The following is a 23,736-nucleotide window of genomic DNA, read 5'->3' as shown; positions in this document are numbered from 1 at the left end:
TGTAGTGTAAGTAATCGTTGACAAAGTTAAAGCACAAGTTATTGTTGACATAAGGTTGTTGCAGTGCTTGTTATAGTTGACAGTGTTGTTGTAGTGCTTGTTGTTGTTGACATAAGATTGTCGTAGTGCTTGTTATAATTGGTGTAAGGTTGTCTTAGTGCTTGTTATAGTTGACAAAGTTGGTGTACTGCTTGTTATGGTTGACATAAGAAGATCTCATGCCATCTGAGATACATGAGTACCTATATAAAAAGTTATAAATCATGAATCATGCTTTTATTTGACATAGTGCTACAACAACCTTATGCAGCTTAAATTATAGTTGACATAAGGTTGTTATAGCACAAGTTATCGTTGACATAAGGTTGTCATAGTGCTTGGTATTGTTGTCATAAGGCTGTCGTAGTGCTCGTCATAGTTGACATAAGGTTGTCGTAGTGCTTATTATAGTTGGCATAAGGTTGTTGTAGCACTTGTTATAGTTGACAATGTTGTCATAGCGCTTGTTCTAGTTGATATAAGGTTGTTGTAGCACTTGTTATAGTTGACATAAGGTTGTCATAGCGCTTGTTATAGTGGACATAATGTTGTAGCACTTGTTATAGTTGACATGAGGTTGTCATAGCGCTTGTTATAGTTGACAATGTTGTCATAGCGCTTGTTATAGTTGACATAAGGTTGTTATAACAATTGTCATTTTGCAGCTCAGTGTGTTTCTGAAATGCCCTAGTATGTTCATGCTTATAAGAGTTTTATGAACTCTCTACTTGCGTACAGATATCTTCCTAAGTGCTGATGTCATCTGGCATGTTCTTCCATAACCATTTATCAAGTCTTACTGCAGCCGTCATTGGTTATGAATCCTGCTTAATTTGGCATAGCTTGACATAAGGTTGTTATGGCACTTTCCAGGCTGATCTGGAGTCATACATCACAACAGTTAGTTTCGTATCTCAGTGTAGTTCTGGTACAGTACTGTATATCCTGGTCTATTCATGCTTATAAGAGTTTTATGAATATTTATGGCAATAAGACCATCTGCACAAGCTCTTCATGAGTCTGAACATATTTATTAAACGTTTGTAAATGTTTATTCCGCCCACTAACAGCTGTCATGAATACTGCTTTAACATGAGAGGTGGTTGATGTTGTTGTTGTTGATGACGTAAGGATGTTATCGCACTTTTCAGGCTGACTGTGGTGAAACGCATCTACATAAGCTCTTCATGACTTCTCACATACCTACATGAGCTTTCATTTTAGCTTATCGGAGCAGACATCTGTTGTCATAAATATTTTCAGATAGACATAATGCTTTAGGTTGACGTAAGGCTGTTATAACAGTCACCAGCGTGACTGAAACATGCCATCTGAGGACGTAACGTTTTAAAATCTGTTCATCCTGTTTGTGTTTATTTATATCAGACAGACACACACACACACACACACACACACACACACACAAAAAGCCTTATAATGAGTACATTAAAAGGTGTCATTTTCTCCTGTTGACTGAACACAGAAGAATGATTTCATGTTTGCTCATGACCCTGTCATCATGTCTCTGTCTGTCTCTCTGTCTCTTGCACTCTCTCTCTCTCTCTCTCTCTCTCTGTATCTCTGTCTCTTGCGCTCTCTCTCTCTGTCTCTCTCCCTCTGTCTCTCTCGTTCTTTCTCTCTCTGTCTCTTGCGTGCTCTCTCTCTGTCTCTCTCCCTCTCTCTGTCTCTTGCGCTCTCTCTCTCTCTATCTCTGTGTCTCTTGCGCTCTCTGTGTCTCTTGCGCTCTCTCTGTCTCTTGCGCGCTCTCTCTCTCTGTCTCTTGCACTCTCTGTCTCTCTCTGTCTCTTGCTCTCTCTCTGTCTCTCTCTGTCTCTTGCGCTCTCTTTCTCTCTCTCTGTCTCTTGCATTCTCTCTCTCTGTCTCTCTTTCTCTCTGTCTCTTGCGCTCTCTCTTTCTCTCTGTCGCTCCCTCTCTGTCTCTTTCTCTCTCTCTGTCTCTTGCGCTCTCTTTCTCTCTCTGTCTCTCTCTCTGTCTCTCTCTGTCTCTCTCTCTCTCTGTCTCTTGCGTTCTCTCTCTCTCCCTCTCTCTCCCTCTGTCTCCCTCTGTCTCTCTCTGTCTCTTGCACTCTCTCTTTCTCTGTCTCTCTCCCTCTCTCTCTGTCTCTTGCACTCTCTCTCTCTGTCTCTTTCTGTCTCTCTGTCTCTTGCGCTCTTTCTCTCTCTGTCTTTCTTTCTCTGTCTCTTGCGCTCTCTGTCTCCCTCTGTCTCTCTCTGTCTCTTGCACTCTCTCTCTCTGTCTCTCTCTCTCTCTCTCTTTCTCTCTCTGTCTCTTGCGCTCTCTATCCCTCTGTCTCTCTCTTTCTCTCTCTCGCTCTCTCTCAGGCAGATTGGAATAAGTAAAATGGCCAGTTCTTACAGCCGGCTCTCTCACACTATTACAGCCATTTGCACAATGTTTGAGAACGTGAAACAACCTTCATTTCATTCTCGTACAACTTGCCCATGCTGTCCAGCCTTTAAACATCCGTTACGCAATTTATCAGCATGCAGCTCGTTTTCTTTTCTCCATTCCAGAGGAGAGACGGTCTGTCTCACCACCGCACTCATTACACTTCCTGGGCTTTGACCGTGAAAGGGATTTTTCGATTAGTTAGATTTTTTTCTCTTAAAATGAAATTAGAGAATAAAGTAATATTTCTTAAATCTGCCTTATGTAGGAATTATTGGTATAGTCATGTGCAAAATTATTGGTACCCTCATACCAAGGATTGCATGCACTTGGGCTTGGCCATTGGTGGGTATTTCAGCAAGACTGTAATCACGAGCATCCTCTCAAATCAACACAGTAATGATTGCATCAGTTACAAGGATCTCAATCAGGACTGGGCGATATGAGGATATAACATCGATATCATAATTTATGTATGTCACTTTTCTGGAATATATATATACATATAACATTATAACAATAATGGAATGTTTATTATTTTGAATCCTAAAAATTGTCACATTTAAAAGCATTTCCCTTCTTTTCAGTACTAAATTACTTTTATAGACATAAATGACTGTTTAAAAAATAACTAAATCTTGGATGTCGTGGCTCCTTTGCCTTCCGTTCGATAGAAACGAAGCCAAAATTCCTCCACCACGTTATGAAATTTGGAGTAAGAGTCCGTACACTAGAGACGAGACTCAAAGTCAGGTACACCTACTTATTCGGTAGGCCCCGCCCCCTTCTCCTAATTCTTGGGTTTCACGTTACGTCACAGCCGCCTCATTATTTATTCAAAACTTTATCTGGTGGTCTACCGAAGCTCAGTTGACAAAGCGTTTGTATGGAGAAGGTGTATTGGTCGCATGAAAAATGCCTCACGCTTGTGATGTTTTAGGTTGTTCGAATCGATCAAACCGTGAAACTGATAAAAGTTTCTTCAGGGTTCCCTGTGAACGAATAAAAAAGGGTGAGTGAACACAAAAAGATGTGGAGAAAGGTGGTTCACTGAAATCGAAGGGAGCCGAGTCGAAGCGTGCTCGAGTTTCACTTGGTGAAAGGTTTGTATTTCCCTCTCAGCTCTGTCCTTAGTGTTTTCCAAGTACTTTTCTTGCTGTGTGTTGTTATTTTACGGTACTTTTTTTTAGCCACGAAGCGCTAAAGTCCCCAGCTGTTTCTTTGTTTCCTCCTCACGAAGTCCATATGCATGAAGGTCGCGACAAAATTCTTCCCCAGCCGTACAGGTACAATGAGCCGTGATCACTTCTCCGTCTTGTTTAACTAAGATCCAGGTCTTTAAAGGGCTTTCTGATGATCTTTGTGAATGATTTAGCTGAGAGATAAGAGCCAACACAAGTGAGAATCAAGCCAACTTGCAGCGCTTCGTTGTAAAGACGCGAACGAAAAGCTTTAAAAAACAAACTTACTTACACGGGCAAAAACAATACAGGATTCATTGGGCAGCGACTTGATAGCGAGGTCCTTTACCCAGCCACGTACAAAAAGTCGTAAGCCTCCATACTCTTCCACACTTTCATCTGTTTTGCGGTGTAGAAGGACGTCTGCAACACCAGATAGTTCGAGATGTCGGGGAACTTGACTGAAGGGTAGTTTTCGAGATCGTATGACAAATCCTTCTTTCCCAGACTGTCAGGGTCGATTCCATTGTACACAGCAATCTTCTGAATATATCTAAAGCCAGCAGTGGCTTCTAGGTTACGAGCGTCATCTGATGATAAGTTATTGCTAGTTGTTAGCACTATGGCAGCCATTTTGGTTTGCAAGACCACCAGCTGTTTCACTTCCGGTAAAACCACTAAGAATGTGACTGAAACCCAAGAATGCCAAGATCCAGAGTGTCACCAAAGATGTCAATCACGTCATTGGCTCAAATGTCCATAAGGCCGATTGCCAGGGCGCGGCATCCGTCGTCCACAATTCAGTTAAGTCGTATCTCCTCCATCAGTTCTCCACGGATTTCTATTCTGATTGTTTTGTTTGAAAGAACTCATCACTCCACACAAAACTTGGCCATTGTTTTGTCCAATTTTTTTACTAACAAGTTCCTAATTAGGCCAAATTAATTAACGAATTTTCCAGGCCTCTCATTAGAATCGTATCTCCTCTCTGATTTCTCATCCGATTTCAGTTGTGATCGATGTTTTGGGTCAATCTTCCCTCGAGGAACAAAACTTGGTCGTTTGTTGATTTTCCTGTTGTAAACAATTTGTTTACAGCTTTGTTTATTTTCAGTTAAATCGTGTCTCCTCCCTCCTTCCGTTCTCAATGGATTTCAGTTCTGATTGTTTTATTTGAAAGAACTCGACCTTCTGCACAACACTTGGTCGTTGTTTTGTCAAATTTTTGCTAACGAATTAGTCATCAGGTCAACTTAACACATTTTCTTCTGACTGGAATTGTATCTCCTCTCTCATTTATCATGTGAATTCAGTTCTGATCGATGTTTTGGGTCGATCTTCACTCGGGGAACAAAATTTAGTGCTTTGTTAACGTTCGTGTTATAAACAGCTAGTCGTGGAGGTTGGTCCTTTCTCTCTCGCATCATCACATTTCAGTTTGGTTTGATGTTTTGGTCGTCGTGGTTGTTTTGATGGCAGGCCAGATGAGGGACTACGCCCTTGACATTTTGGTTCCTAAGTATAGCCATGCCTTCTTATGATATAGTAGAATAATGTTTTCAAGACTGAGGGAAATGTACAGATATCAACATAGAGAAAACTGTTTGAATTCAACATTGTAGATGGAAAGACAGTTTAGACAAGAAAAGTGACATGGAGAAAACGTCATTTTATCATTGAAGCACATGGGAATGGGTGGAGCTGTTGGACACGGTATACTGTAACCAGACAGCAGGGGCGCTAGACCTGTGTGGGTTTACTTTTGAGAGAAGGTAGACTCTCTATTGTCCATGTATGACTCTAGGTTTAGTTTTTAAGTCAAGTCAAGTTTATTTGTATAGCACTTTTAACAATAAACATTGTCACAAAGCAGCTTTACAGAATTTGAACGACTTAAAATATGAGCTAATTTTATCCCTAATCTATCCCCAATGAGCAAGCCTGTGGTGACGGTGGCAAGGAAAAACTCCCTCAGACGACATGAGGAAGAAACCTCGAGAGGAACCAGACTCAAAAGGGAACCCATCCTCATTTGGGCAACAACAGACAACATGACTATAACATTAACAGTCCTAACATAAAGTCAGCTTCGTTGATGCTATAAACCCCCCACCGATGGAAACCCGAGTGCAAAACTGTTCACGACAACCACAGCCCTAAAGTCAGCAAGTCAACTGCAGTCCCCAGCCACAAAAGCACCACTGCAAGAGTCCAGAGTGTCCTCCAGGCGCGACCCCCAACTGTCCACATGGGGCCATCCTCCACAGGAGCGATGCGATGCGATGAGACTCCAACCAGACACAGGGCACCAGGATGGATCAGGCAGGTCTGAGGAGCAGAAGAGGTTCAGCACCTCGATCCCAGGACCGACATGTAACTCAGAGGGACAGATTTGGGGGGGAGGGGGAGAGAGAGAGAAAACACAGGTTGTTAGGTATGCCCAATGTCACCTGAATAAGTAGGAACAGTATACATATTGCACTGAGTACAAGCAGGGACTCCGGCAACTGACTATGACAGCATAACTAAAAGGGGAGAGCCAGAAGGTAACACAGGCATGAGGGAGCCCCGGGACATAAAGCAGCAGCCACTACGCTGTCAACAAACTCGAGTGAACAAGTGAGTGGGGACTGACAGCATCCATAAATCCCAGTTTACCAAAACACTCTGTCTGAGGATCCTCCAGATCTACACCTTTACCTCATAAACACCATAAGCAAAAGGCTTGACTAAACAGATATGTTTTCAGCTGAGACTTAAACACTGAGACTGTGTCTGATTCCCGAACACTACTTGGAAGGCTGTTCCATAACTGTGGGGCTTTGTAAGAAAAGGCTCTGCCCCCTGATGTAGCCTTCACTATACGAGGTACCAGCAGATAGCCTGCACCTTTTGATCTAAGTAGGCGTGGCGGGTCATAGAGGAGCAGAAGTTCACTCAGGTACTGTGGTGTGAGACCATTCAGTGCTTTAAAGGTCAATAGTAGTATTTTATAATCAATATGAAATTTGATTGGGAGCCAATGCAGTGTGGATAAGACAGGAGTGATGGGGTCATACTGTATTTTCTAGTTCTAGTAAGGACTCTTGCTGCTGCATTTTGAACTAACTGGAGCTTGTTTATGCACTTACTGTAACATCCAGACAGTAAGGCATTACAATAATCCAACCTGGAGGGAACGAAAGCATGAACTAGTTTTTCTGCGTCATGTAGTGACATTAAATTTCTCATCTTAGCGATATTTCTGAGATGAAAGAAAGCTATCCAGGTAATGCTATCAATGCGAGTTTCGAATGAAAGACTGGGGTCAATAATCACTCCGAGGTCTTTTACTGCTGCACGTGAAGAAACAGAAAGGCCATCCAGAGTCACTGTGTAATCAGAAGACTTACTTCTAGCTGCATGTGGTCTGAGTACAAGTACTTCAGTCTTGTCAGAGTTAAGTAGAAGGAAGTTAATAAGCATCCAGTGTCTAACGTCCTTCACACATTCCTCAATTCTATTAAGCTGGTGTCTCTCATCAGGTTTTGCAGAAACATACAACTGTGTGTCATCAGCATAACAGTGGAAACTAATGCAATATTTATGAATAATATCACCCAGAGGGAACATGTATAAAGAAAAAAGCAGTGGACCCAAGACAGAACCTTGTGGAACACCAAACTTTACCTCAGTACGTCTAGAAAAATCACCATTTACATCAACATACTGATAGCGATCAGTTAAATAAGAGCTGAGCCAGAAGAGGGCCGTTCCCTTAACTCCCACAACATTTTCCAGTCTATCCAGAAGAATGGAATGATCAATGGTATCAAATGCAAGGTCAAGCAACACAAGCAGCGAGACACAGTAGGTTGGCGTCTTTAACACAACACTACTGTTATATATCGTGATGCACATCACTTGTCGTTAAAATGTCTTCAAATATCTTTTTTAAATTTTTATTATGGCTGGATTCCCTGCCCGAACTGATCATCACATCATCAGTTCTTCTTTAGGTACTCAGACACAAGGTATGCCACCACTCTTGCCAGAGCAGTTTGAGTTAGGTATCTTGCCCAAGGGCAGTTCACCTAGTCCTGCTGGTCCAGGGAATTGAACCAGCAACCTTTTGGTAACAAAGCTGTTTCTCTAACCATTAGGCCATGGTTTCCCCAAAAATACCGTGATATATTTTGTCATATTGCTCATTCCTTACCTCAATGGATTTGGACTCTATGCACAAACCTAAGACGATGACCCAAGGTCCTCTGTAAGGGATAAGGGTCTCCAGCTGTCTTGTTATTCTCTCCAGGCAAGTCCTCATCTGATATTAATTACATTCCGTTCCATTAATGGCTTTTAGCAGATGCTTTTATCCAGAGCGAACTACACCATACCCAGAGCAGCCTGGGGAGCAGTTGGGGGTTAGGTGCCTCACTCAAGGGCACTTCAGACATTCCAGCTGGTCCAGGGAATCGAATCAGCAACCTTTTGGTCCCAAAGCTGCTTCTCTGACCTTTAGGCTATGGCTTTAATTAAAAGTGTGTTCCAGTAATTCTGAAACCAGTGCAAATTGGGTTCGTTTTCATGTTCTAATAGTACATATTTGGGTTTTTATCTCTCCAGTTCCACCTTCTATCCATGAGATGAAGGGCAACGCGGTCCGAACCGGTTACACAGCGCTGCTGAGGTGCGAGGCGGCTGCTGTCCCTACTCCGGTTTTCGAGTGGTACAAAGGAGAGAAGAGGTAAGAGCAAAGCACGATGATGATGATGATGATGATGATAAAAAGCCTGGGTTTTATCTTCTGTCTTTTCGCTGTTGATATATTTCCTTGTCGTACATTATCACACATCATGACTCAGATCGTCCTCGATTTGCACTGAAAGTGTCAGTAGGCCTGTCATGTAATATACGTGTTCCTGTGTAAATATTCAGGCCATATGACAAGATGAGAAACATTCCTCTTTTAGAGCTTCAAGGAAACATAGGATTAACACCCCCTCTTTACTCGTCTTTTTTTTTTTTTGGTTGAATATTCATAGTCACTGTTCATCCTCTTGAGTCTCAGGAGCAGTCAGTATGCACTCATCCCTGCACATCTAAAATTCAATCAGATTATTTCAAGCTCACAGCTCTTATCGTTGGGGTAAAAAAAAATCCATGCCTTCGTTTTTCCTTCCTTCTGCCCTTCCTGCTATGGAGGATCAGTACAGCGCAAGTCTTAACCTTGCATTTTAATTAAATGTTTGCATAAGCTCAGCGGCAGTAAAGAGCATTCGCAGTTTACACGTCAATCAGCGTCGACTCAAGTGGTGGTTCTTGAATTTAAATACCAAATTACCCCATTACCCGTCATTTACCCACTCTTTTTGAGTACGATCTGAATCAGCAGTTCACAGTGCGATAATTGTAATTATAGGCTTCACTCAATTTATTCAAATTGCCAAGGAGGCGTATTTGGCTTTACTTCTGGAGTTTGCCTCATTTAAGACTTTACGTTTGTTATGCTCCGAAAGCCATTAGCTTGTTTTCCTGCTTTTTCATCAATCTATACCATAGATGGATAAATAGGCACTCCATTATTAATGGTGCTGGCTCTTTAATGAGCCAGAGTGCATACAGTACAGATACAGTGGAGTGTGAAAGTTTGTGCACCCTATGGCTTTTGAATAGAGAAAAGCAAAATGTTCATCTGTTTAACAAGTTATCTACAAACGTACAGAAATTCATAATGTTAAAAATGCAATGTCGATGGATCCTGAAGCACGACAGCAAACCCACGCGCGTTTAGAATAAATAAAAATACTCTCTCGGATTTGCAAAAGGTGCTGGATGAGAGAGAGCGAGAAAGAGAGAGGATCCAAATGCTGCACAGAAGATACGAACCAGGTTCTGAAGGAAAAATACGTGACCCCTCACCGAATCCAGGGACGCATGTCGGCCGAAACGAATCCGAGATAATCGCAAAAGAAGCATTTTTTTTTTAAATTTGTGATTTTTGTTTTTTTCCAACATGTGCAAGTTGAGATCTTGAAGAATGCAATCAGTATTTCAGATAATAGATTGTTTTGTTGGAAAAGCATACATTTTTTGTTGCAAATTGTCTCATTTTTGTCAGGACTGTAGCCTGCTGGGGGGTGTGGGTAAATTACCATATGGGCCATTCACATGATGATTTAAGTCTTTTTTTTTTTTCGCGAATCAGCTGTATGATACGAGCTGAGCGCATGGCTACTTAACTGCATACAGGCGTGTGATTTCACTATGGAATGAGGAAGCTAAACAGAGCGCAGAGGAGCTGAAACACCGCGAAGCAAACAGACACACGGTATTTACATAGGAGATCACCATTTCTAGCAAAAAAAAACCGCAACCTCATTTTCCAGATTGAATGGAATACTTGAATGATCAGATGATACACGGACCGTTCTAGGATTACATTCCATCGGAGGCATTGGTGTGTGCAAGGTGCCGTTTCTCTTTCTGATGGGATAAGTTTATTAATCTAAGGCTGTGTGGTTATTTTTGCATGTAATGGAGAGTGTTGTGGTTTGGTTAAGCCTAGGTCACAACCGGACGTATGATTTTTTGGCCGTGTGATTTTTGGCGTTTCCCAAATCGCTGCGGTTTTTTTTGTTGTTGTTGTTCATGGAGAAAGACGCGCGTTGGCTGTAAGTTTGTCTTGCAACCTGAAAAAAACGTAAGCGCCCGTAGAGTTTGTTTGACATGACAAAGAACCTCTGCGGCCGGTCTGCGGCTCGAAAATCAGCACATCACACGCGCGCTCTCGTGCGTTTCATGCGCGATCTCCGTGTGTTTCTTGCGTTTTTTGCATGTAGACCGGCCGTAGGAGCACATACGGCTGGTTGTGACCGAGGCTTTACATGAAACTAGTGTTGTGTTAGTTGTGTCATCATCGTGCTATCTTTCTTTCTTACGGTGCGAGTAATTTTTCAACCACAAAACGTTAAAGTATACTTTAGGACTTATTTTTGTACTTCATAATTGTGTTGGGCATACTTTGCATGGAAGGAAAATTGATGTGGTGATCTTTGTTTACATGAAAGTAGTATCGTGCTAGCTCGTAGGGGGCAGGGCTTTCCTTAATGTCATGCAAATGAGCACCATTATGTGCCCGCCCTATACCCAGAGTAGTTGAGATGGAAAACTTTGAGGGTGATTTTCTCCCTTTCCTGTTTTAAGAAGTATACACTTTCAAAAGGCCACACATTCTTCAAATATTGTCAGATCTCCACATGGAAGGCATCATTGGAAAGCTTAGAAACTGTACTTTCTGAATCTGTCAATAACTCAAAATGCCCCGGGCCGACATGTGTCCCTGGATTCTGTGATCTGCCACATATGAATGAGTAGTGAATATTTAAATCACATTCAGAAAGAGGGTGGCGTCGTGGTGCCTCATAGTTGGTTTACAGGTTGACCCTGAGCTCGGGTTACTGTCTGTACGGAGTTTCTACATGTTCGTGTTCATGTTCATGGTCTTCTCGTGTCCATCTGGGGTTCTCGGGTCTCCTCCAACCTCCCCAAAGTGAATTGGCTGCACTGGATTACCTCTAGGTGTGTGTGGTGCCTTGTGATAAACTGGTGTCCCATCCAGGGTGTATTCCCGCCTTGTTCCCAGGATCGTCTCCAGATCCGTTAGCGACCCTGACCAGGATAAAGCGCTTACTGAAAGTGAATTAAATGAATACAGAAAGAAGTGGGGGGGGGGACTTTTGAGCTGATCTCAATTTTGTTTTTTCACTGTCTTGTCATACACATTTGTCCATTTGTAAAAAAAAAAAAAAAAAAGAACTTAGATAAAAAGAAACAAATTAAACGTCTTGTTTCTGTAAATTAAACTCTTTTGTAATCCATATTTTGCCCTGAAGGTGCACAAACTTTTGCACTGTGCAGTAAATGTAATGGTAATGAATTGTTTCATCTCGGTGCACGCTAACTGCAGGCGTTATTACTCCAGTTTTATTCCATTTAGATTGACGTATAAAGCTGTGATTGGTTCAGCTCCAGCATGCCATTACTGATCTTCTGAAGCAGTATAACGCGTCTCGACAAATTTATTTTGTTCCAAGGATCAACCTCAAAATATGGATTATATTTTAAAAAATAAATAAATACGAGAAGGGAATACTCGATGCTTTCGGACCAAACAGCTCCAGGGACTTGTTGAGAGAAACTACCCCCCCCCCCCCCCCCCCCCAAAAGATCTCCCTGAGCACTACATACAGTACCTTCAACGGCTTTTGTTCTGTCTGAATTTGCAACGCCATTAGGAACCCTGAAGGGATGAAACCCTTCTGATGAGAAGGGTTGACCAAACCATGCCGATTTTCTTCAACCCTTCTCATCAGAAGACGCTCCTGTCGAGGTGTTAACTTCCGTGGACGACCTGGACGTCTCTGTGAGATGGTTGCAGTTCCATCTTTCTTAAATTTTTGTATCACTTTTGCTACAGTATTCTGACTGATAAGTAAAGCTTTGCTGATCTTCTTGTAGCCTTCACCTTTGTGGTGGAAAGAAATTATTTTCTTTGGGGAATTCTGAAGAGACAAGTTGAGCATCACTCTCCATCCAGCATCCAGTCACTAAAAGAGGTCGTTGTTGAAGAATGGAAAAAGATTGATGTTGCAAAATGTCGCCAGCTTGTTCATTCCATGCCTAGAAGACTTGGTGCCGTCATTAAAAATCATGGAGGCCATACAAAGTACTAGATGTAGTAGTTTTTGTTGTGGGGTGTACTCATTTTTGCACCACCCTAATTTGAGTAAAACTTATTATTAACCTTACTTTCACGTTATAAGTTAAACAGATGTTATATTAAACTTTGTCTTGTCAACATTTTAGAAATTGTTTGTGTTCATTGAGATATTGTTTAAAATGTTACTTTTCAAAGGGGGTGCACTCATTTACGCTCAGCACTGTATGTGTGTGTGTATATATATATATATATATATATATATATATATATATATATAATCACCACCTTCTGTACATCGGCACACCAGCTACACCCAAAGCACTCAACTACTACAGCCACGCCCAAATGCTCCGCACTCAGCCAGCGAACCAATGCATGGAAAGCAGTGAACACAATGAAATTAAAAATGTAGATAGGAATTAAGTGTCAATTATTCATGCAAAAAGAGATGATACCCGAAAAGGCTGATTACATAAATAAATTCAGTTCAGTCCTGTCGATCGGTCTCGAGCAGGGCTTTGAACCAGAATTTTTTTCCTATTGGTTCGTTCCGAACAGAAACGGAATTTTAACGTTTCCGGTTTTGGGTTCCACCATTAAATAGACGTTCCCCGAACCGGTTAGAACAAAAAAAAATTCGTTCCCGGAACGGTTAATTACGTTCCCTGTCAGCTGTTTAACAAATGGCTATAAAATTATGTCTCTGTCTCATCCGGCTTAAGCCAAATGTAGGCTAATTCTATTACAACCTTCATTAAATAAGACAAGAAATAATTCAAAACAATTATTATTTCAAATGTTGGCGATTTGGATTCTCAGTATGTCTTCCCATCTACACAAACAGAAAAAGTGCCAAAAATGAAAGTTAATTCGTTTAGTGTGTTACCAAAGGCTAGTCAGGCCCTATAGAGGGCTACCGCATGACGTCACCGCGCCGCGAGATTTTGTTAAGCGCCATATTGGAAGACCAAGTACACATCTATGCAAGTACATACATACATAAAACAAACTACACCTGAAATGTAGCCAGGGCCGGTTCTGCCCTAATCTGGACCCGGGTGCAACATCGCGCAACACCCCCCCCCCCCCCCCCCCCCCCCCCCCAAAAAAAAAAAAAAACACCAGTCTAAATCAGGACAACCATCACATAACTATAACTATAAACATTTTATATCAACTATTTTAACTAAATGGGCTATAATAAATAAGCCTGCAGGCAGCCACGGCGGGCTGCCTCAGAAAACTAACCATTCAATGACACAACTGAAAGCCTGCAGCCACGGCGGTCTGCCTCAGAAAAGTAACCATTTGTCCTACCTTAAAACTCGTTTTGCATTTTCTGCCTCCTTTTTTGTATTTTCGACCCTCCGTTTATTTTCTTTCCTTTTCTGAAAACCCGATTTGTGTCCAGACATTTTGTTCTGCTACCAACGAACTAACTCGTCAGGTCTCGTCTCTCGAGCCCACGATGATTCCCGTGGGAGGGGCAACAACTGATACATTTTTACAAACAGCCAATAGGGAGGTTGCAACGTTCAGGCTCTTCTTTGCTCAGACACTCAGTAATGCACTTACTCACTTATTATCATGTGGAGACGTGATAGTAGTCCACCCTCCCGCTCTCTCCATTCAGTCAGCGAACGTCACACAGGAAGTGAACCCCAGCGGGTCATAGAAACTTGCGCAGGAGAAGAATGACTTTTATTTGTAGCCTACAGAAACTTTGAGGAACGAAATAAAAACCGGTATTAACCGGTTACCATTATTTTTAATAAGCGTTTCTGTTCCGGAACATAAAAAAATAATAAAGTTTCTGGTTTCGTTTCTGTTCCATGTGAAATAGAAAAAGTTCCCGGTTTTCGTTTTCGTTCCTTGAACTGGTTCAAAGCCCTGGTCTCGAGACAGTGTGATCTTAGCTTGCTTTTGAAGAATAGAAACTGATTCACTTTTCCTTATTAATAAAGGAAGATTATTCCAGAGCCGGCCAACTGTTGGGAAAAATGAAAATGTAAGGGTGATAGTTCTACCATGGGTAGTCTTAAAGGTTAATTCAGTGCAGTTATGCCGTTCTCTAATCATCTGATCGCTTGATGCATCAAATCATGCAGATAGAAATCAAGAGCTTCAGTTAACGTTCACGATGTTCAAACATCGGAATGGGAAACACTGTGATCTCACAGTGAAGTGTGACTTTCTTTCTTTCATTGTGGAATGGGTGTTGGTTTGAGCCAGATAGAGCTTGAAGGTTTGAGTGTTTCAGAAACTGCTGATCTCCTGAGGTTTCCACACACAGTCTCAACATAGAATGGTGCGAAAAACAAAAAACACCATTGAGTTGAGTGAGTGAGCGACAGTTCTGTGGGTGGAAATGAAACAAACGCCTTGTTGGTCAGAGGAAAATGGACAGATCGGAAGGATATAGTAACTCATATCATCACTCTTTACAACCGTGGTGAGCAGAAAAGCATCTCAGCATGCAACAGAAAACAGAAGAACACATCGGGTTCCAGGCGGCACGGTGGTGTAGCGGTTAGCGCTGTCGCCTCACAGCAAGAAGGTCCGGGTTCGAGCCCCGTGGCCGGCGAGGGCCTTTCTGTGTGGAGTTTGCATGTTCTCCCCGTGTCCACGTGGGTTTCCTCCGGGTGCTCTGGTTTCCCCCACAGTCCAAAGACATGCAGGTTAGGTTAACTGGTGACTCTAAATTGAGCGTAGGTGTGAATGTGAGTGTGAATGGTTGTCTGTGTCTATGTGTCAGCCCTGTGATGACCTGGCGACTTGTCCAGGGTGTACCCCGCCTTTCGCCCGTAGTCAGCTGGGATAGGCTCCAGCTTGCCTGCGACCCTGTAGAACAGGATAAAGCGGCTACAGATAATGAGATGAGACATTGGGTTCCACTCCTGCAGCCAAGAACAGGGATCTTAGAACTAAGAACAAGTTCCAATTAAAGTGGATGGTGAGTGTATGCAGAAGAGGGCAGATAGCACTGTCTTCCGTGACGCATCATGAGGAGCAGTTTGGAAAGATATGGTTGGTTGGTGTTACACGTCTCGGAGGAGGCCTTCACATGTCCTGGTTGGTGGTAGCTGGTGTATGATAATGGAGAACTGGCCAGGACTACAATATTTTTCATGACTGGGTTCTTGCCCGAACTGATAATCACATCATCAGTTTTTCTTTGGCTAATCAGACACAAGGTACACCACCAAACTTGCCGGAGCAGTTGGGGATTAGGCATCTTGCTCAAGGGCATTTGAGGTAATCCTGTTGATTCAGGGAATTGAACCAGCAACCCTTTGGTCCCAACACTGTTTCTCTAACCATTTGGCCATGGCTTCCCTCACGATCACTGATGCCCCAAAAAGCTGTTATTGCGATAAATCTGTTCAGTTTTTAGTTTCATTACTGTTGTTGATTAGTGTCTTGTACCCTTTGTCCTTTTTATTTGCTGTGATTCATCATTTTGCTTTAAATGGGAACTGAAGTCATTTTTAAATTTGCTTTATTTCTTAATTATCGTGTTATTCAATTACGTTTTCGGTTTCAGTAACCTTATATCGTGACTCGTATTGGCAACTAATTGCAATTAAATATGATACTTATCGGCCTATTCGTTTTCTAGCCGTGTTGAATTTAGTTCGTTTGGTCCACGGCAGGCGTCGCTTATCCGCGCGATCTTCACGAGACTTGTGCGAGACTTCGAAACGTGACGTGTCAGCCAGGTGTCAGCGCCGCCATTTTGAAAACTGTTTTCCAAACGAAGTATTGCACAAAAACGAGTTTAAATGACGATTACTGCCGACTTTTTTCAAACTTTCCTGATTGCTATCAAAACAAACAAAACTTCCGGCTTGATCACGTCAGCATTCGAAAGAGGACGCGCGCGTCTTTTGACAACGCTGGCAGATGTCGGTCACTTTGATTTCCGCTGTACGTTTTACTTCCGTCCTACGACGTCTCGCACAGGTCTCAACGAATCTCGTTTACGGCCATCGCTTTGACATGTGGACTGATATATTACAGAGCGTATTTCAAACACTCATAACTTGCTATAGCAGCGACAAAATAGCGATCAAAAATGCATTCCGATATTTAATAAAATGCGATAAATAGAATTTTGATAATGAAAAATTTGCCTTCAGTTCTCCGTGAAATATCGTTTTATACTTTCAGGTTATTTTATATTGTTATTTATTCTTTATGTTCGTGGATTATTTTTACTTTGTCTCATTTTTACTCTTGGCGTTTTATATAAAGATATTTATAAACATTCTTTTTAAATTATTTATCTCCTTTTTATTTTATTTGTTTTATTTGTATTTATTTATTGGGGGGGAGCTTTTGTTTCAGTCACGTCAGCTTTGAATATCTTACCAACGTCATCGTGAGCCAGCAGCCTTCATAACTCCGTGAAAAACCTTTTGCTAACATTTTAACAAATCTCTGTAGGACGACAGCGACAGCTGTTTGGAGATGTGCGGGACAGAAGGTCAGGCGCGTCTCCTCAGCTCGGAGACGGACGCACAGGATACTCCATCAATTCAGACACGTTGAGGGAGGCGTCGCGCTGCCTGAGCTCTCGTTCTCTCCACAGTTCACCTTCGTTTCCGAGCTCGTCAGACATGCAGCCCATGTGTGACGCCCGTTCAGGAGATCTCTCGTCACGTCGGTGGCATTTGCAGACTCGCAGCACTGTACTGTTTATACACGACTGCGGTTAATTTGCAGCGCACTCATAAACGTTAGCTTATTGTGCCGTCACGTGTCATTAACGAGCCGCGATTGTGAATATTAACGATGTCAGGTTGTGATCAGGAGTCTCTGGGAAACACCGCTGACTCGGGGTCTGAGGGAGAACAGTGAGGGTTTGGAGTGTGACGTTCACCCGTTTATTCGTTTACTGCTGATTTATTTATTGATCTTTTTTTTAAATTATTTATTTTACAGCCGTGTCAATTAGCATCACAGTTTTGAGTGCTTTATGGTGAAGGGATTTAAAAAGATGCAGTAGCAGGCATTTCTTCTGTGTGCGTGATGTCCTCCTTACACCCTCCAGGGAATCAGTAACATCAGAACAGCAGATGGGATTAAAAAAAAAAAAATAGGGCTGCGGTTAGGAGTTTGAGTTTGAGTGCATGCTACTGATCCAGAAATGAGTGAAGAACAGTAGACTGGGTTCGAGCTGTTATTTTCACTCACCAAGAGACGTCTGAAGATGTTTTTTTTTCTTTTTCTCTCTCGCTTAGTGAGTGTTCGTGTCTGCTGATGAACTTTCTCATGCTGAGTTTTATGTTTAAGATGTTTTATCGCTTGTATTAAAGGGAAATGCTGTAGTTCTTCCTTGTGATTGATTTTTTATTTTTTTCACAGAGCACAGTTTGCAGTCTGCTTTAGTCCATTAATCATTAAATACCAAAAATTTTTCTTTTTTTTTTTTTCTTTTATTTATTTTTTAGGAATCTCTGCAAATGTAGAAATGGATTGCAAAAATAACAAACAAACAAAAAAATATTCAGGAAAGGGCGGCACGGTGGTGTAGTGGTTAGCGCTGTCGCCTCACAGCAAGAAGGTCCGGGTTCGAGCCCCGGGGCCGGCGAGGGCCTTTCTGTGCGGAGTTTGCATGTTCTCCCCGTGTCCGCGTGGGTTTCCTCCGGGTGCTCCGGTTTCCCCCACAGTCCAAAGACATGCAGGTTAGGTTAACTGGTGACTCTAAATTGAGCGTAGGTGTGAATGTGAGTGTGAATGGTTGTCTGTGTCTATGTGTCAGCCCTGTGATGACCTGGCGACTTGTCCAGGGTGTACCCCGCCTTCCGCCCGTAGTCAGCTGGGATAGGCTCCAGCTCGCCTGCGACCCTGTAGAACAGGATAAAGCGGCTAGAGATAACGAGATGAGATCTTTATCTGTTTTTTACAAGTAAGGTGAGAGAGAAACGACATTTTGATTCTCCTATACTGTATGTCCTGGATATATAGTGAATTGACAATAAAGAATCTTTGAATATTGTTATTTTGTTCATTTCGGTCACATTTTACCGGAGTTACAGCCCTTGATTAGCAACCGATTTTTGGACGAATTTCTCGAAGCTTGGCAAAAGGCCTTGTTATATGACGGCAATACGCAGATTGTGATTTAATTTCGTTTGTGAAAATTTGACCAGAGTTTTGACCCTTGATTAAGTAACTTGTACTTTGAGAATTTCATGAGGGTGGACGTTCTTCTGAAATCAACTCCTCTCACAATTTGTGGAGGAATTTCACCAAACTTGGCAAAAGGCTTTGTTATATGACCGTTATACACAGATTGAAATTTCGTTTAATTTGGGCAAATTTGACCAGAGTTACGCCCTTGGTTATTAACAAACTTGTACTTTGGCAATTTCATCAAGAGATGATGAGATTTCATAATGAGATGAGATAATAAAGATTTCATAATGAGATGAGATGAGATTTTGTATTTATTTAAAAAATATTTCTTGGGCGTGGGGCGGCACGGTGGTGTAGTGGTTAGCGCTGTCGCCTCACAGCAAGAAGGTCCGGGTTCGAGCCCCGTGGCCGGCGAGGGCCTTTCTGTGTGGAGTTTGCATGTTCTCCCCGTGTCCGCGTGGGTTTCCTCCGGGTGCTCCGGTTTCCCCCACAGTCCAAAGACATGCAGGTTAGGTTAACTGGTGACTCTAAATTGAGCGTAGGTGTGAATGTGAGTGTGAATGGTTGTCTGTGTCTATGTGTCAGCCCTGTGATGACCTGGCGACTTGTCCAGGGTGTACCCCGCCTTTCACCCGTAGTCAGCTGGGATAGGATCCAGCTTGCCTGCGACCCTGTAGAACAGGATAAAGCAGCTACAGATAATGAGATGAGATGAGATTTCTTGGGCGTGTCATTTATTTTGGAATGTGCATATAATTTCGAGAGAAATCTATTTATTTATTTATTTATTTATTAAAAAAACTAGTTCGAATGATGATTGTTTTTCTTTTCTTGGAACACAAGCAGATATTTTTTTTCTCTTTTGTTTTGAGCAAAAGACGTGAGTTGTTGTGTGTGTGATATTTAATTATTATTTTTTTTAAATAAAGGGGGGGGGGGCAACAATATTGGAAGTATATCTTTAAATATATAAAATATCAAAGCTAATGTTTGTTTGTTTTGTTCCCTAATTCATGAATCATTAATGAGTGCCTCTTGGTTAATTAAATCCCAAAGCGACGGTTGCATCCCGACCCCGCGGTAAACAGTGCAGCGTGTTGAAATAGGAGCAAGACGGTTGACGGCGTGCTCTGCTTTCTCTGACTTTTACGGAATTTTTTTGGTTTCATTCCCAGCCAAGCAAATCCATCTAGCGAATGTTTTCATGTTGAACGAGCTAATTATCGCCTCAGATACATCAAACGTCAGCAAGTGAGCAAAATCGTAAAACCAGAGACGAACGATGGTCAGAAACTTCAGCCACGCCCCCTTTTTTATCGGCTCCCGGCAGGTCAGAATGATTGTTTGTTTGTTCCGAGTGCTGCTTTAAGTCAAACAGCAGAAACGCATCGTTTTCAGGTGTCGCCGTGGCAACAGGTCAAAAAGAGTAAATGTTCCGTCTGAACGTTAAATCATCGGCACTTCTGTAAACAGAAGGTGGACACGGGGTCGTGTTAATATTCAATAAAGCCTCACACACAAATCACCGCTCTCGATGTTCAGCTCAGCATTAGGAAGCCTCCAGAGAGCCGAGGTCACGACCCCAGTGTAATACGCCCCGTGTATATTAAACACCACTTCACGCAAAACTGATAAAGTACTCCAGTGAATCTGTATGTGACAAACGATTAGTGATTATTAAAATGAAGTCAGCGCAGGAGGACGCCGCTTTTCTGTCCAGCTCGCGGTCTTCATTAGAACCGCCTGCGGGTGGGCGCTCTTAAAGCCTTCATTAACCTGAAATTATGTTTTATATAATGACATCTGATAAATATTTGATAAGATTGTACATTTTATATTTTTAGTCTTGGATATTCCGCTGGCTGAAAGGCCTGAAGCGGGATTATGTCATGGCGATTTCGGGATGGATGGATGGATGGATGGATGGATGGAAACTTGACAAGAGGCATTGTTATATGTTGGTAGTACGCGTATTGTAATTTCGTTAAATTGGGTCACATTTTCCCAGAGTTACAGCCCTTGATTAACAATCTTGCACTTTTACAATTTCATGAAGGTGTGTTTTCCTTCTGACATCATCAACTCCTCTCACAATTTTTGGATGAATTTCTCGAAGCTTGGCAAAAGGCCTTGTTATATGACGGTAATACGCAGATTGTGATTTAATTCCGTTTGTGAAAATTTGACCAGAGTTTTGACCCTTGGTTAAATAACTTGTACTTTGAGAATTTCATGAGGGTGGACGTTCTTCTGAAATCAACTCCTCTCGCAATTTCTGGACGAATTTCACCAAACTTGGCAAAAGGCTTTGTTATATGACCGTTATATGCAGATTGAAATTTCGTTTAATTTGGGCAAATTTCCCCAGAGTTACGCCCTTGATTATTAACAAACTTGTACTTTGGCAATTTCATCAAGGTGTGCTTGCTTTCTGAAATCAACTTCCCTCACAATTTTTATCCCCCGCTGGCGGAAAGGCCCGAAGGGGGATTATGTCGTGGTGATGTCCGTCTGCCCTTTTGTCCCGGGAAGGGTGCTCACCTTCTGAAATCAACTCCTCTCACAATTTTTGGAGGAATTTCACCAAACTTGGCAGGATTCTTTGCTATATGTGGGTAGTATGCATATTATTTTGTTAAATTCAGTCGCGTTTTCCCAGAGTTACAACCCTTGATTACCCAACTTGTACTCTGACAATTTCATGAAGGTGTGTTTTCCTTCTGACATCAACTCCTCTCACAATTTTTGGATGAATTTCTCGAAGTTTGGCAAAAGGCCTTGTTATATGACGGTAATACGCAGATTGTGATTTAATTCCGTTTGTGAAAATTTTCCCAGAGTTTTGACCCTTGATTAAATAACTTGTACTTTGAGAATTTCATGAGGGTGGACGTTCTTCTGAAATCAACTCCTCTCACAATTTCTAGACGAATTTCACCAAACTTGGCAAAAGGCTTTGTTATATGACCGTTATACGCAGATTGAAATTTCGTTTAATTTGAGCAAATTTCCCCAGAGTTATGCTCTTGATTATTAACAAACTTTGGCAATTTCATCAAGGTGTGCTTGCTTTCTGAAATCAACTTCCCTCACAATTTTTATCCCCCGCTGGCGGAAAGGCCCGAAGGGGGATTATGTCGTGGCGATGTCTGTCTGTCCGTCCCGGGAAGGGTGCTCACCTTCTGAAGTCGACTCCTCTCACAATTTTTGGAGGAATTTCACGCAACTTGGCAGGATTCTTTGTTATATGTCAGTAATACGCATATTGCAATTTCGTTCAATTCAGCCACGTTTTACCAGAGTGATGGCGGAGTTGCCATATTTACAGAATAATGCGGTTAATTTGACTTATGAATGTTAAAATCATGGTAAATTATCTTTTGACCGGAGGATCTGTTCAGGTTTGTTCCAGAAGTGAAGCCAAGACAAAAGTGACGAATGTTTCAGTGTCCATCTTCGTGGTGTCTGTCTCCCCGGCAACAGCTTTGCTCTTATCTGATTGGTTGTTGCCGATTGTCTGTTGCCTTAATTAGTTGCCCCGTGTCTCACTTGGTTGCCCGTTGCCAGCAGCATTGCGCAAAAAGTTGCCCCGTGTATCATCACCTTTAAACTGCATCACTTTACCAACAATTATTAATTCTATAAATGAAATAACGTCACGTCATACACCCGTTTACTTTTGTGGAAGGTGTGCAAATCAAATCAGGCTAGTTCCTGTTTTCACTCGCATTTGTTTATATGCAGGTTGTCATATTATTGCGAACCGGCAAAGAAGTGTAAACTCCTCGAACTTAAAAAGCGAAAGCGTTGACGCTGGAGACTCCTTCCATAAATCTTCAAATAAATGACACAAAACCTCACAACACTGATGGTTAAACTTACGCATGTTGCTGTACGACTTCCTTATGAGCGAGTCGTTACTATAGAAACAAGAACGTATCAGAACGAGCGCGTTAATATAAATCTGCACGACTATCCGAGCTGCTGTTATAGGAAACTAATCAGTACCTTCTGACCAATCAGAATCCTTGACACGTCGTTTGTGTTCGCTGTGTGTTTTCAGACTCAGCAAGGGTCAAGCGGGCATCGATATCAAGAACGTGAGCTCCAGGTCCGTCCTCACAGTGAGTAACATCACCGAGGATCGCTATGGCAACTACACCTGCGTGGCTGTCAACAAGCTGGGAATGGCCAACGCCAGCGTGCCTCTGATTCGTAAGTAACGAGCCAACAAGGCGAACCAAGCCCTATTTCTTGCTGTCTGGCTCTCATTCAGCTCAGGGTTGCTTTTTATTTTATTTTATTTTATTTTTTTCACACACAAAAAAAAAGAATGGTTTGCGTACACTTCCATATTCATCATCAACTGTGTTTATTGTGTATCAGGTAAGGAGGTGTTTTTTTGTGTGCGGTGAGACTTTGAGGCGTGTTTTTCTTTTATTATGAGGAGGTTTCAGATTTAAGAGTGAAAGCGAGACGGCTGAGAAGGTGAACTCAGCCGGATGTGAGGAGATAGCTTTAAAGTAAGGCAGATGGAAAGAGCCACTCGAGTCCCGTAGTTTTAAATGAAGCACATCAAAGAGACGAGCGAGCCGGAGAAAGCTTTCCTGTCCTACTGAAGACGCCGAGGCTGTGATGCAGGAAAAGCTCAAGAGGAAAGAAAAAGGCCAAAAGGCTTCGTCTTCTTCTTTGACATCTTCTTCTCGTCTCGTCTCACCTCGTCTCGTCGTCCCTCCTTACCCCCCCCCTTTGTCTCCGAGCTGCCGTGCTACTCTTCATCATGAACGCTAATGAAAAGAAAAGCCATTGCACTGTCATCCTAATGAGAAATGGCAAGCAATTCCTGCACAACACACACTGCCACATTTGTGCAAATTACAAATCCAAGAGGCAGCCATCATTACCTCCGACTAAATTGGTGCTATAATATCAGTCAATAAGTATTGATGGAGCCGACATGGACACAGACTCGCGTTAATATTTAATACAGCCTCGAGCCAGACTCAGGTTTTGAGTGGAAATCAAATCTCTGTGTGATATTACTGTTCCTGTGTTTAGGAAATCTGGCACTGACCTGTGTAGGGCAAAGGTCATGACCCTGCGCCCTGCTGGGATGTGATGTGTTTGTTCGGCATCGTTCCAAGCAAACGCTTTGTGTTCAAACTCACGGTGACGTACTGAAGCTTTTACTCAGCTGACGGTATTAAAGTCCTGCATGTAATCAAATTTAGATCCTACTGAAGCTGTGGCCACACCCACCTG

General features: G+C 42.2%; 1 protein-coding gene across 1 annotated transcript in view; it reads left to right on the top strand.

Annotated features, from left to right (window-relative positions):
* Positions 1 to 23,736, top strand: part of negr1 (neuronal growth regulator 1) — a 625,326-nt gene that overhangs the window by 452,701 nt on the left and 148,889 nt on the right. Inside the window, exons 5-6 of the mRNA XM_060920136.1 lie at positions 8,238 to 8,358; positions 22,538 to 22,689. Coding sequence (XP_060776119.1) covers positions 8,238 to 8,358; positions 22,538 to 22,689 — 273 coding nt within the window. The remainder of the gene's footprint in view (positions 1 to 8,237; positions 8,359 to 22,537; positions 22,690 to 23,736) is intronic.

This window comes from Neoarius graeffei, chromosome 4, assembly GCF_027579695.1.
Source record: "Neoarius graeffei isolate fNeoGra1 chromosome 4, fNeoGra1.pri, whole genome shotgun sequence".
Classification (NCBI taxonomy): Eukaryota; Metazoa; Chordata; class Actinopteri; order Siluriformes; family Ariidae; genus Neoarius; species Neoarius graeffei.
This window is presented reverse-complemented; position numbering and strand designations above follow the sequence as displayed.